The following is a 12077-nucleotide window of genomic DNA, read 5'->3' as shown; positions in this document are numbered from 1 at the left end:
TCGTTTGAGTAAAGCTGCTCGTTATCTGTCGGTCTTCAATAGTCCAGAGACCATCAAAAAAAGTGACAGCTCGGAATCTCCTGACATGCCATGCCCTAAGAAGTGAACGGCAAAGGCGGTAACAAACGGGTCTTCCGGCAAAAAACAACAGGGGATGATGTGAAATAGCCTATAGGTAGCTAGGATCAGGGTCCTTCCTAAGGCTCAGCAAGAAAAGTAGAAGATATCCCTGGCGCGGAAATACAGCGAGAGCGTAGCTTCAACAGCTGTCGCAAGGTCTGGTGTTTTAGGGTGATGATCCGCCAACGTCTAACTCCGTGTGGACTGAGCGGGAAAGGGCTAGGAAAGGTTCGCATTCATGTAAATGAGTTGTTGTTTCTTTTTCCTGTTGGTGGTTCCACTTGGTCGTCAGCTTTGACTGCACGGAAGGTGATGCCCCAAGTTTCAAATCATAGCCCCTGAATAATCTGAAACAAACCCGCTTAGGCCCCCTGCGGAATTGACAGGCACAGGCTAGACAGGCCCAAAAATGGAAAGATCTCTTTCATGGTCTGGACGATCGAATAAAGATACTCTTTCTAGAGTGTCAATCTTTACCTTGTGGTGTTGTTGGGCTGTGAAAGCTTGTGACGACCGGGATGATCACTCCTGGTTCTAGCAGGTGAGGAGTCACTGTTCATCCGAACTCTCTCCTTTTTACTGCAGATTTGAGTCAAAATAAGCTTCTTTGCAACAGTTCTCGTTAGCAATTATTGGAGAATATGCCATCGTTTTTCTCTGGTACGTCTTGGTGGAACCTAGCGCCAGAGCGACTAATTGCGGCTCGTTCAAGCCAGTCAAACTGCATCTCCAGTCTTTAGATGCCACAACACGGCCGCGGCGCTTGGGAGCACTAGACTTTGGCGCCTGTATATCCAACACAATTGCTGTCCGTCCACACATCATGATATCAAAACAAGACCCACGGGCTAAACACTCCAGCAAAGTATTGGCGTTACTCTCGGTCGGTTGGCTATCAAGAGCCACAATTTTACGGTAGATACCCATCGTCCTATGCCGTCGTATTGTCTTATCCCTGCCTCATTTAAACAAGAGGCGCCAACAGCCTCCAGAGCCGGGGAACAAGGTAATCGGTTGGCGCTGATTGCAAGCACCAGGCCTTAAATTAATACACCACAGCTCCAGTGGGCTCCAGGGGACTGACTAGCCGACAGCCAACGACCGTTGCACCTAATTTTGAAAAGGTTTTGATTAAAGAACCCCCAGGTTCCATGTCGTCAACAAGGAATCATTTCCCTGTTGTGCTTGAGTCTTCTCTCTCTCTCCCTCTCTCTTGTTTGTGTGTTTATCTGTCTCTTGCTCTTTTTTTTTCTTCTCGCTCTTCTTCACTCTAACCCACATTCATTACACTTGAATCCAGGCTTGGAGCTGGACTCGTGCCTACAGTATACGACGGCGATTCAATTGCTTTTTCCCTTATGCTTGTCTACTCCGAAACCTTCCAGACTTGGTCATCCATTGTTACAGCTTTGAGCAACCTCATTCCCGTCCTAGCTTCTAGAAGGCCTCTGCCACACTCAGGTCCCACCGCCGTTTGAGCTATCGCTGCCGTCAGCACTGCACAGTCATTTACATCGCCATATCGAGGTGAAGCTGAAGGATTCACGCCCAAAAATAACAACCTGAATACAGTAGCGGCAGCACAAGGCACTCTCAGCCCAGCGATCCCTAGAATCTTCCAACCACTGCCACTGCCACGGACTGGCAGCTGACAATAGAGATGCCTGCCATGTGGGACAGCTTCAAAACTGGCACTGGCCCCAGCATTCATCAGCAACCACCTCGAGAGCTCAAGAACCGACCCTTTCTCCGCCAGACCCAGAGTTCAAGTTCGTCACAGGCACTGCCACAGAATAGGTCCACCACAAGCGTCAACAGCAGCAACGGTAGAAATTCGAACAAGTCACGCGACAGCAACTACGACAACCAAGCGTATCTCCAAGACGACTTCGAAAACCGTCTCAACGGTCTCGGAATTCAAAACGGCCCTTTCAGATACGAAATTCGACGTGGTAAGACAGTTCGACAACCATACAGCGCAGGCCCACCTCGTCTGTAAGTGCTACTTTCTTTTATTCTATACTTTTGTTCCATACACTACACCAGAAACAATTCGGAACTGCTGCGCCGAGAGGATGCAACCCAATACAGCCCATCATGACAAAGGGCCCATCAAGAGCTTGATTAGAACGCATGATGAACATGAGTCGACCTGGCGCAGCAGGGTTCCCTATGCGCACGCCGCCTCATTTCCAGCACGTGCAGGGTACAACAAAGCGAAGAAGGCTCGTCAGCCTCTTCTAGTCAGTTGGGCATCGGCAATTGTTGGAGTCGTTCGTCGTCATATAGTACGCACGTTCAAGATCGACAAGCCTGCATCCGTGTGCAAAACTTGTGACTTCAATTCTAGAGTGACAAAAATGATTACCCTGGCGACCTACGGTCTTCTTTACAAAATCTACCTAATCTTTCTGATCACTCAGGATTGACGTCTCAAATTTCTTGGTCCCTCGCTGAGGGTATCTTTGATGCTTTCATGCAACTGACACGACTTGGCAACAACGACAGTATATCTGTTCCAGACTAACACACTATCTTCTCTCAGCTCCCCTGCTCTCGGCTCAGACGACATCCGAGCGAACGCTCCTCCCCGAAACCCTCGAAAAGGCGAGGACGACTCTCCTTGGAGACCTGCCTCGTCCGTTTATCCCGACGACGAATTCGACTCGAGCAAGCGCCACTCCCGTCACTTACACCATCGATTATCTCGCTCCAAGGCGCCTGCCAAAGACATGTACGGGCGTTCTGTCGAGATCTCCCCTCCAAGCTCCCCCGAGTTTGATGCAGCACGTTACGAGTGAGTAATCTTGGTTCTGAATCCTTTTCATTGCAAGTTTCTTGGGCATTCTTGTCCTGACTTATTGGTTCTTTTTGGAATTTGTTGGCACTCTCCGTGCTATCCTCAAAATGCGATCCTTCCGAATCAACGTACGATCACTAATACGATGCTTTACTTGCAGACCGAACTCTCAAGATGTTTCACCAATCGATGAGAGCCCAAATTTATCTCAGCTGGATCTTCTAGGGGAACGCCGCCTCACTCCCAGACAATCACAAACACAGCTTCGTAGCCAAATACCAACTATGCGTCGCGATAAGCCAACAAGCCCTGGTCAACCTTCACCACTCCGCACGACTAGATCAACCGATCAACTTGCAGATATCACCACTCCGTGGGAAACTATGGAGCCACCGGCTGGCTCATCCGACATTCCCCAGCAAACATTTGGACTCACAACAGTCGTCACTGGACCGCAGCGTACCAGTTCCGGTAATCCTTCTCCTTCACTAGGACAGCGGATTCGCAAGTTTGCAAGAGCAAAGCCAGAGCCTGTTAACACCAGGCCACCATGGAATGGGGCAAGTGGCCGTGCGCCCATGGTCGATCCAGTTCGGGACGATCTAACTGTTGCACCATTGAGCTTGCAGCGTAGGGTCAGCAAGCGTGTTGGGCTTGGTCGTGACCCGTCTCCTGAAACACCTAGCGGCAATGCTGGAACATCTCGACGACTCCTGCCTTCAAGGTCCACCCAGAACCTTAAGGAGGCTTATAAAACACCATCTCCCGAACTCGTTTCTCATTCATATCCCAGTCCACCTAATACTGGCTCTCCTCCCTCTCAGCCCACGATCACGCACGCTGCCGCTGCACCCATGCTCAATCCTAACATGGTCCCTGATCAACTCAAGGCAGTCAAGAGGAAACCATCGCCATCGAGTCACAACCCACATACGTCGTGGTCAAGTTCCGTTTATTCCGCAATGACCGAAGACACACTGATTCGCAACAAACCGGCCGTTAGCTCCATGGGACCAGGAAGTCAGACACCAGGAGACCTTTGGGTACAGCCTACTTCTCGCTTCAGTGTCACGACATGTAACACTGCCGCTGCTGAAACACCTCGTTTATCTGACAGTGAAAGTCAAGCTTCTCCGCCGGACACACCGAAGCAGCAACCGTCGGTAATGGATCGTAGGAGACCAGTTCCAGGCGGAGATAACTTCAGGAGAGCCTCGAACGTGCCAATCATCATATCGATGAAATCGGCTTCGCCATCTAATGATCGCCCATCGTCTATCATTTCCACAGATAAGGCACTTCCCCCGGCGCCGCCAGAGATGCAGTCGGCGAACGATCGTGTGGCATATCTTACGGCTAGACTTGACAGTCTGGCGCACCGTCGCAATAACATCAACAAGAGTATTAAGCAGATGACAGAGTTAATGCCCACCGACAGACTTCTGTCTAATACAGACGTTATTCGCAAGCGTGAGATTGAAAAGAAGAAGGTGGAAGGGCTCAAGGAGGAGCTGGCGGAGATCCAGAGGGAGGAGCACGATTTGGGCTTGAAGCTCTACCGAGCCAATAAACGTCTCGAAAGAGAGGCGGCTTTTGAACCCTCATCTCTCTGGGTTAGGCGTGTCACATCATAAATAGTTGATGCCAGTGATAACGTTTTTGCCTGTGGGTTCGAGAGATGGTGTCTCTGATGTATAAGCAAGGCGTTGAGAAGATATGCATAGCGGACGGAGTTGGGCTTCTTTGTTTTCAATTCTTTTTATTTCTTGGAGCCACATGTCCATGGTTCTGGTTGTCAATCATACAGGCACAAATCCTTTAATGGTTCAAAAGACCAACTACAACGGACAAATAGACCACTGCCACTTGACAATGTATACAATTCACATCATGTTCCCCTTTAAACCGTGTTCTGGTAGGACATGTCGATACTCTTTTCTTCTGCAATACTAATAGCTAATAACACAGATCAAATTAATATTATAGAGTTTTTCACCATATGCAGGGATTCCAAACTTCTACTGTAGCACCATTTCAATGGTAGTCGAAGCTACCTATACCCAGCTCCTGGCCTTCCTAATACGCTGTTTCTTACCATAATGACCTCCTCACCACCGACCCAGGAGGACGTGGTCCATCACAACGCCCCTCCCAGCACCTCTGGCAGTAATCACCCGGCCCACCATCTTCAAGAGGGGTGATGCAAGCACACTCCTCGATTAGATAATGACGACAAAAGAGATAGACACCTGTACGAGGCGGCTGTGGAGGAACCTCGTCCTCTTTTGATTCTGTCGCCAAAAGCCCACGTACGCCGTCGACCAACTGTTCCGAGAAAGATCGTTTATTAGGTGTTTCTGAAGCAGAGTTTGGCCGCGAACCTCCCTGGTTTCCTTGGTCGAGCTCTGGTGAAGAGTGGTCCGACTCGGGAAGCCGCGGGAACGAAACAAGGTCGTTGGAGTAAGAGTCGACAGCGGGAGGACCAACATAGTTCCCTGCTTCATCGTAGTGATCTGAGGGGTAGGTTTGTCGAAGATTGCGGCCTCCATGAGAAGCAGAATATGCCCTACGATTCTGGTAGCTTGTGGCATATCGACCAGGTTGGCTGAAGTTTCCAGAATAAGAACATCTGGGGAACTCATATTCAGAGCAAGGGATGCTTCTGGGCTGGTCGCTACCAGAGCGGTAGCCCCTTCTGGAATACCCGATAGCCCGAGGGTGAGTACTGCTTTGGCTTTGAGGAATAGGCCTAGGATGCGAGGCGTTGATTCGAGGATTTGCCGTGGTATAATATGTTCCATGGGGACTTGGCCCTTCTATGTAGTAGGACTCCTCGTCTGTGAAATCTCCTTCATCTGCTGCGGACAAGTCCCCTGAGCAGTGCGCATAGGTGATTCCACTTGTGGACGATGCATATCTGCGAGGCTCAACATGGCCATAATCGACCTTACGGTATCCAGATTGTACTGTTTGAGCATGCGATGCACTCACAGCCCGTCGATGAGACATATTCGCTCCACGGACCTATCTCTCTCTGTTAGTTCTCTCGATCGGGCTTTGGGAAAACCTACCTTGGTCTTTTTATGATCGTTATGTTTTGGTTATTGCTTCCTGTGCAATGTGCTCGGTAGTTGCAGACCAGATACTAAAACAATTGATCACGAGAAGCTATTCTGTCGTACAGGTTACGTTACCGTCGGGAAGGGTCCTAGCAAAGCTTCTGGACAGTGTTTGTGTGTGGCTTGGAGTCTGACCTGAACGGGAGGTTTATTTATATATCAATATTCAGCCGATGCTAGCGAGGCCTTTGGATTTTTGATTCGTCGGCTGATAGCATTGTTTCGCTGAACATAGAGTGAGCTGAATGGAGATGCTTGTTCTCTTGTACGCCGCGGGGAGACGTCAAGCTTTGGCGGGCAGGAGCACGAACAGGTGCCTAGATCCGTTGTGAGAGGGAGAAACAAAAGTTATATCACGGTAATAAAGAGTGACAAGGCCAGACTAAACGCGTGCGTGATTCATGTCGCTCAGTGGCTGTCAGTCAACAGAAACAATCTCGAGGTTGTGCAACGGGTCACTCTTCATTTCGTCTAGGACTCCGTCTTACAGAACACAGTGATATCCAGTAGCCGTTATTCAACTCTAATCGTAAATGCCTGGTCCTTTCAGTTCTTTTCCTCTGAGTCCCTTCCCTGATAGTGCCTCAGTTTGATGTGATAGTGATAGTTGTGTACTCTTCTCCCATTAATCGCGGTATTCTCGGTTCCTAGCAAGGCAATTTCTTTGATACTGAAGACCGCAACACGAGTCATTTGAGGGACATTAGGGTCTGGGTGCTGCAACTCAACGAAACGCATGTTGAGCGAGATTATGTGCGGATGCCCTTCCTGCGCGATATCAACGCGGACGGAATCATGCCAGTCCAGCGGCGGGATAGGTCTTTCAGAGACCACATTCTCCACGCCTGAGATCATCATCATCATGCCATTATCGTCCTTGTAATCGATTTCGAAGGTAAGTTTAATGCATGTTGCGCTGCCGAAGGGAACTCGAAGATAAGATTTGTGATCAGGGTAAAGTTCCATGCCTTTGCAATGGTAGATACCTTCGGGGTGCCACTCTCCGATGGGTCCTCCAGAACCCATTCGAACTTCAACTCCGGTATAGGAGCGCTGGTGTCTCAGAGGTATACCCATGCCAATAACGGCGTGGTGGTGGTTCCAGGCATACGCATCTGTGCTGTTGTGAGGGAAGAAAAGGTTCTGGATTCCAGAAGACCACATGGGTCTTCTGACTGGGGGAAGTTCACTCCAATCAGCGGCATCGACATCGTTGTAGACGAAAATGTGGTGGGCTGTCTTTGGAATATCCTTGATAAGAGTTTCGGCGAGGACGCAGCGTGACATTGAGTAGAAGGGCCTCTGCTCACTGTCTATTCCGAGAAGACGAGGCTCGCCTAGAGGACCTCGCCCGCTGATGGACTCGAACATCACGGTGCGTGCCTTTCCGGCCACCTCTGATGGGTGTTCCGCCATTTATCGACTCCTTGACTTCGTGTGAGGTTAGTGATGTTGGTTATCATATACCTACTTTGGGGACTTACCACCCTATGCGGACCGCAGACTTGTAGGACCTTCCTCTTTTCTCTGTCGGTGAAGATTATGCACATGAAGGATAAAATCTACCTACCTACCTTGGTAGTTAAATAATCTGCTCCTCATGGTTTGATAGGTAGTTATAGTCTAAAGACAATGGCAGATGTGCGAAGCAGTGCCAACAGTTCCTCCCCACCAATTAGTTCAGTCTACACAATAGACCCTGATGCTTTGGGTCCAATATGAAAGATTCCAAACATCTAAAAGGATTGTTTTACAGCCTGCTTGCTAAATGGTCATGTTTGGTTTGACACTAAGTAAACTGGATTGTTCTTTTCCTCACTCACCACCAAGCGAAGCGGCGTTAAGCAGTAGTCATCAAAGTTTAGCACCGCGGAGACAAAGTCGAGATAAGACTCACCAGTGTGGGGGGTAAGTTAAGCTCCCTTCGATGATCGTTGTCAATCCTCAAAAAGATATCTTGGACAAGGCCTCGGTGCTCTCGGGGGTACAGCGCCGGGAAATGTGGGCTTGCTCGGTCTCCTTGTCCGCATCGATCGGAGCTACAGGGAATTGTCCACGTCTAAAAACAGCAACTCGAGCGAAGTGTTTCATGATTACCTCGTGCTCTGATTGCTTTGAAGCATGTTTTAGGTGACAGTAGAGACGGCTATTGTTATGTGAGAGTGTAAAAAGTTTTCTATAAAATGGATAAGATGATATAAAGTAAACCAGGAGAATCAAGGCTTTTACAGGCTTTTACAGACTACAGGCCTTTACATTTTTTTATCCTGCATCTCATTGTAGTGTATAACCTTAGTGTTCCCTCAGTTAGATCAGTCTTATAAAATCTTTGTATGTGGTGTGGAAAAGAGACGAGCTGGTTTTTCTGCCATATCACCGTGAAAAATGACAAGATAATGTGCTATTGATATAAAAGCAATTATAAGCATAAGGTGGTTTTTAAACCGAGATTTGAACCATTTTTATCTATTCAATTTCCTCCTGTGATTTAGTCGTTGCTTTTTCTGCTGTTCCTGGAATGCCCTTGAATTCACATGCAACAAGCAACGTGATGGAACCAAATGAAGCAGAAAGAAAGCAGACTGCAAGTCGCCTTTGGCCAGGATTTATCGGTCTTTTGAGTTATCGTCTAGGACAACTGGAGCGTTTTATTTCCGCTTGCTACAAAGAGTCACTCGCAGGGAACAAAAACAAAGTGTAGACCACGCACCATAGGAGCCTACAGAATAACATAACATCTTCCAGTTGCAGAAATCAGATGAAGCCAATGTCATAAATTGTGAAAATAAACTCTAGGTCTCATCTCCTACTATGAAGTCACGACGGAAACCACCATAGTGGCTGGGCGTCTCTTAGTAGCAAATCGCTGATATAGCTTAAAGTAATATAACTGACTACGGTACTTCACAAATAGATGGCCTCAAACAAGCCATCATTACTGTGGCGGCTGACATAACTTATTGAGTACCGAAACATCCAGGATTAATTCTCTAGATGTTAAGACCTGTAGTTGGAGGCCTTTCGTGTTATTAATATATTGTATACCATTAACCCCCAACACAAAAGCAATACGCATGCAGATTCTTGTTTCTAGTGCTCCCGGTCGAAACCGAAGCCAGGCCGAGAGACACAGCAAGGGCCAAGTTTTTCATTATAAATCATCACTCTCCGGACCAGTTTCTCCACGGTACTGGTGTCTCAGTGTTACCATAGCATTGAGCACATGCCTCACGTCTTCCATCGTCCATGATGATCTCGGAGGATATCCCAAGCGAGAGCAACACAGTGCTGATTTACGCCCCAAGTATTACTTTCTTCATTGTGACGCCTATCTTTATCCTTTTCCGCTTTTGGGACCGTGTAGCCAGGCGATCGATGTAAGTCATGCCCGATACTGGTACTCACAAAGCTGACACTAAAGAAATAGTCCTCGGCCTTGACTGTACAAACTGTTATGGTAGTCTCCTGCAGCTACGGGTTTGGTCGCCATATTGAAGCCTTGACCACAGATGATAAGTTGATGGCGCTCAAGGTGAGTAGCATCTACTACATAGCTTCTACAATGATTCACTTGATCATAACTCTAACTCCTCTAGTTATTCTATGTCGCCCAGATATTCTACAAACTCACTGTGAATCTTGCTAAAATATCGATACTCTTACTATATCTCCGCATATTTATCCAAAAATGGTTCCGCAGGTGCTGCTATACCCTCATAGGCACCATTGTCTGTTATATGTCTATAGCCTCAGCCTTATCAATCTGGCAGTGCAAGCCGCTCAGAGGTGCCTGGGATAAATCTACCCAGTCAACTTGCATTGGCCTCAACAAGAACTGGCACGCAAATGCTGGGTTTTCCATTGGCACCGATGCCTTGATATTGGCGTTATCAATGCAGTCTATATGGATAAGTCAACTACCCATCACGCACAAACGTGCACTCACGATGATTCTCACCATGGGTGGCAGTGTGTAAGTAAAAACCGGCCAGACAAGTACTAGGTGAACTCATTCTACTTAGTGTTATAGTGACATCCATCGTGCGCATGACAACTCTCGATCTGGCAACTAGAACTCTTGATACGACATGTACGTACCTTGCGTAGCATACAAAGTTGATCTTACTGACAGTGTTCTAGTCGATATTAACTCCACGATGTGGACGATAATTGAACAGAATCTAGCTATTATCTGCACATATCTCCCTATGTGCCGCATCCCCATCGCTATTATCCTCCCATCATGTTTCCCTAATTCAAAGAAATCATTACACAGTGTTTCTCAACGCGTAGATGGATCCCGAGTTCAGACTGGAGCTTGGAATCCTTATGTTGGGCCCAGAAGTGTACAAGGATTTACACGAAGTGTCGTACTTCCAAACGATGAGGTAGGTGAGGAAGTCATATTGGTCTCTCTAGAGAGAACTGATACGCCGTCCACATTGGCGAGTGCTGCTGGGGTGATAAGGAAGACTGTTGAGTATGGGGTTACATACGAGATTAACCCAGAGGCCAACCCCTAGGTAGTCTGGGTCAAGAGGTATATAGCAAACTTTCAGGTCTATGCATGCTGTTCTTCTCATTATTCCCATTTTACGAATCATCTAAAGTCATGTAACGGGGTGCAGCTTACTCGGGGAGAGCATAAAATATTTCATCCATGTTTTCTCATTTACAGATATGATATACACTGGGGGGGCCAGCGGAGAAACTAACTCATGCCCTCCATAAACTCAACGCGATCGAGAATCATCTGACGGTAGCCCATGTACTCCTTCAGACCCTCCCACTCAGGGCCTGACTCCTCTCCATGCCTCCAGGGCTCTTTGAAGCCCCAGGCACAAGCAATCTTGTCCATAGCAGCTCGCTCCTCTTCCCTCAGCCACCTGAGGCGCAGTGGTGTGCCAGGCGCCCAAGTCACACGCTTCATCTGATCCTTGTTACTTAATTTGGCAATCATACCCATTGATCCTACAACCAAGAAATATCCAGAAATACCAGCAACACCGAGGCCTGTTGCTGTGGATATATCCATAGTGTTCTGCCAGTAGGCAGCATATGCTGAAGCAAGACCAAAGATACCAAAGGGAAGAGAGCCAAGGGCGAGAGCAGGGGTAGTGGAGTGCTTGATAAGCTTCTGACGTTTGAATGCGGGAAGACTGAAGGAGGCCTCAACAACGCCCAGTGCTGAATCGAGATTCTTGGCGTCAATAGCAGTCTGCAAAGCCATATCGGCGACGCCTTTCTCAATTGCTTTGACTGCAGCGTTGGGGTTTGAAGCCACGTATTGGACTACTCCATTCTTGACAACCGGCTTCTTCTTGGTCGCAAACATCTCGAACACGGCAGGAAGCGACTCAGGCCGGCCTAGCGAAGCCTGAATAGCAACGTAGAGTTCAAGGAAGGCGGGTGTTATCTCGACATTGGGCTGCGACATGATTGCATAGGCCGAGTACGATATCTTTTTGACGCTATCGGCAAGTTGGGGGTCCATAGAATTCGGTCTTTGGCCAGTTCGCTCTGCTCCCAACTCCATGAGCTTCGATGTGGACGTCCGTGACTGGGCCTCAGCCCTGTGGATTTGAGGTTGGAGGGCTTGAGCAGCCTTGAGGCACGTCTCAAGCGCCGCAGTCGTCAGTTGCTTTGCTGGGATTCCATCTGTCGCCAGGAACTTCTCCTTTGTGCTCTCTACGATATTTGCCAGTTGTGTCGGATCAGTCAATTGTCGAGGGACTTTGTCGGCATCGGCCGGCTGGATATTGAGGTCTGGGTATGTTGATGCGGTCGCAGCCCATCTTGCACGCGGGCCCTTTATCGTTGTCCTTCTCTTATGGCGAATGACAGCTAGGAGTGTTCCGCTAACGAAGGCTTGGTTTGCAATTGTCGGTGCTGGTGTAAAAGCGCATTGGTGGCAGATATTGCCAATATGTCGGGCACCGACTCGTGACATGATTGTGTGCCTAAGGGATAATGGCCGATTTTGGTTCTAGAAGCCCAGTCGTTTCTCTATGCCCGATTGCTCGCGTCCTTCTTAAGTA

At 48.3% G+C, this 12077-nt stretch overlaps 5 protein-coding genes across 5 annotated transcripts; 2 read left to right on the top strand and 3 right to left on the bottom strand.

Annotated features, from left to right (window-relative positions):
* Nucleotides 1–1789: 1789 nt before the first annotated feature.
* On the top strand, nucleotides 1790–4554 carry FSUBG_7264 (uncharacterized protein; the record flags this gene model as incomplete). The annotated part of the gene is made up of 3 exons (XM_036685551.1): nucleotides 1790–2115; nucleotides 2666–2917; nucleotides 3081–4554. The coding sequence occupies 3 exons, from the start codon at nucleotides 1790–1792 to the stop codon at nucleotides 4552–4554; spliced, it is 2052 nt and encodes a 683-aa protein (XP_036537274.1).
* A 457-nt stretch (nucleotides 4555–5011) lies between these two features.
* On the bottom strand, nucleotides 5012–5929 carry FSUBG_7263 (uncharacterized protein; the record flags this gene model as incomplete). Its single annotated transcript, XM_036685550.1, has 1 exon — nucleotides 5012–5929. One exon carries the CDS (start codon nucleotides 5927–5929, stop codon nucleotides 5012–5014), a length of 918 nt encoding a protein of 305 aa, XP_036537273.1.
* Nucleotides 5930–6585: 656 nt separating this feature from the next.
* On the bottom strand, nucleotides 6586–7455 carry FSUBG_7262 (uncharacterized protein; the record flags this gene model as incomplete). Its single annotated transcript, XM_036685549.1, has 1 exon — nucleotides 6586–7455. The coding sequence occupies one exon, from the start codon at nucleotides 7453–7455 to the stop codon at nucleotides 6586–6588; it is 870 nt and encodes a 289-aa protein (XP_036537272.1).
* A 1833-nt stretch (nucleotides 7456–9288) lies between these two features.
* Nucleotides 9289–10112, top strand: FSUBG_7261 (uncharacterized protein; the record flags this gene model as incomplete). Its single annotated transcript, XM_036685548.1, has 5 exons — nucleotides 9289–9416; nucleotides 9511–9571; nucleotides 9636–9671; nucleotides 9810–10012; nucleotides 10070–10112. 5 exons carry the CDS (start codon nucleotides 9289–9291, stop codon nucleotides 10110–10112), a joined length of 471 nt encoding a protein of 156 aa, XP_036537271.1.
* Nucleotides 10113–10750: 638 nt separating this feature from the next.
* Nucleotides 10751–11989, bottom strand: FSUBG_7260 (uncharacterized protein; the record flags this gene model as incomplete). The annotated part of the gene is made up of 1 exon (XM_036685547.1): nucleotides 10751–11989. One exon carries the CDS (start codon nucleotides 11987–11989, stop codon nucleotides 10751–10753), a length of 1239 nt encoding a protein of 412 aa, XP_036537270.1.
* Nucleotides 11990–12077: the final 88 nt, after the last annotated feature.

Source organism: Fusarium subglutinans (assembly GCF_013396075.1).
Source record: "Fusarium subglutinans strain NRRL 66333 chromosome Unknown NRRL66333_c0000090, whole genome shotgun sequence".
Classification (NCBI taxonomy): Eukaryota; Fungi; Ascomycota; class Sordariomycetes; order Hypocreales; family Nectriaceae; genus Fusarium; species Fusarium subglutinans.
This window is presented reverse-complemented; position numbering and strand designations above follow the sequence as displayed.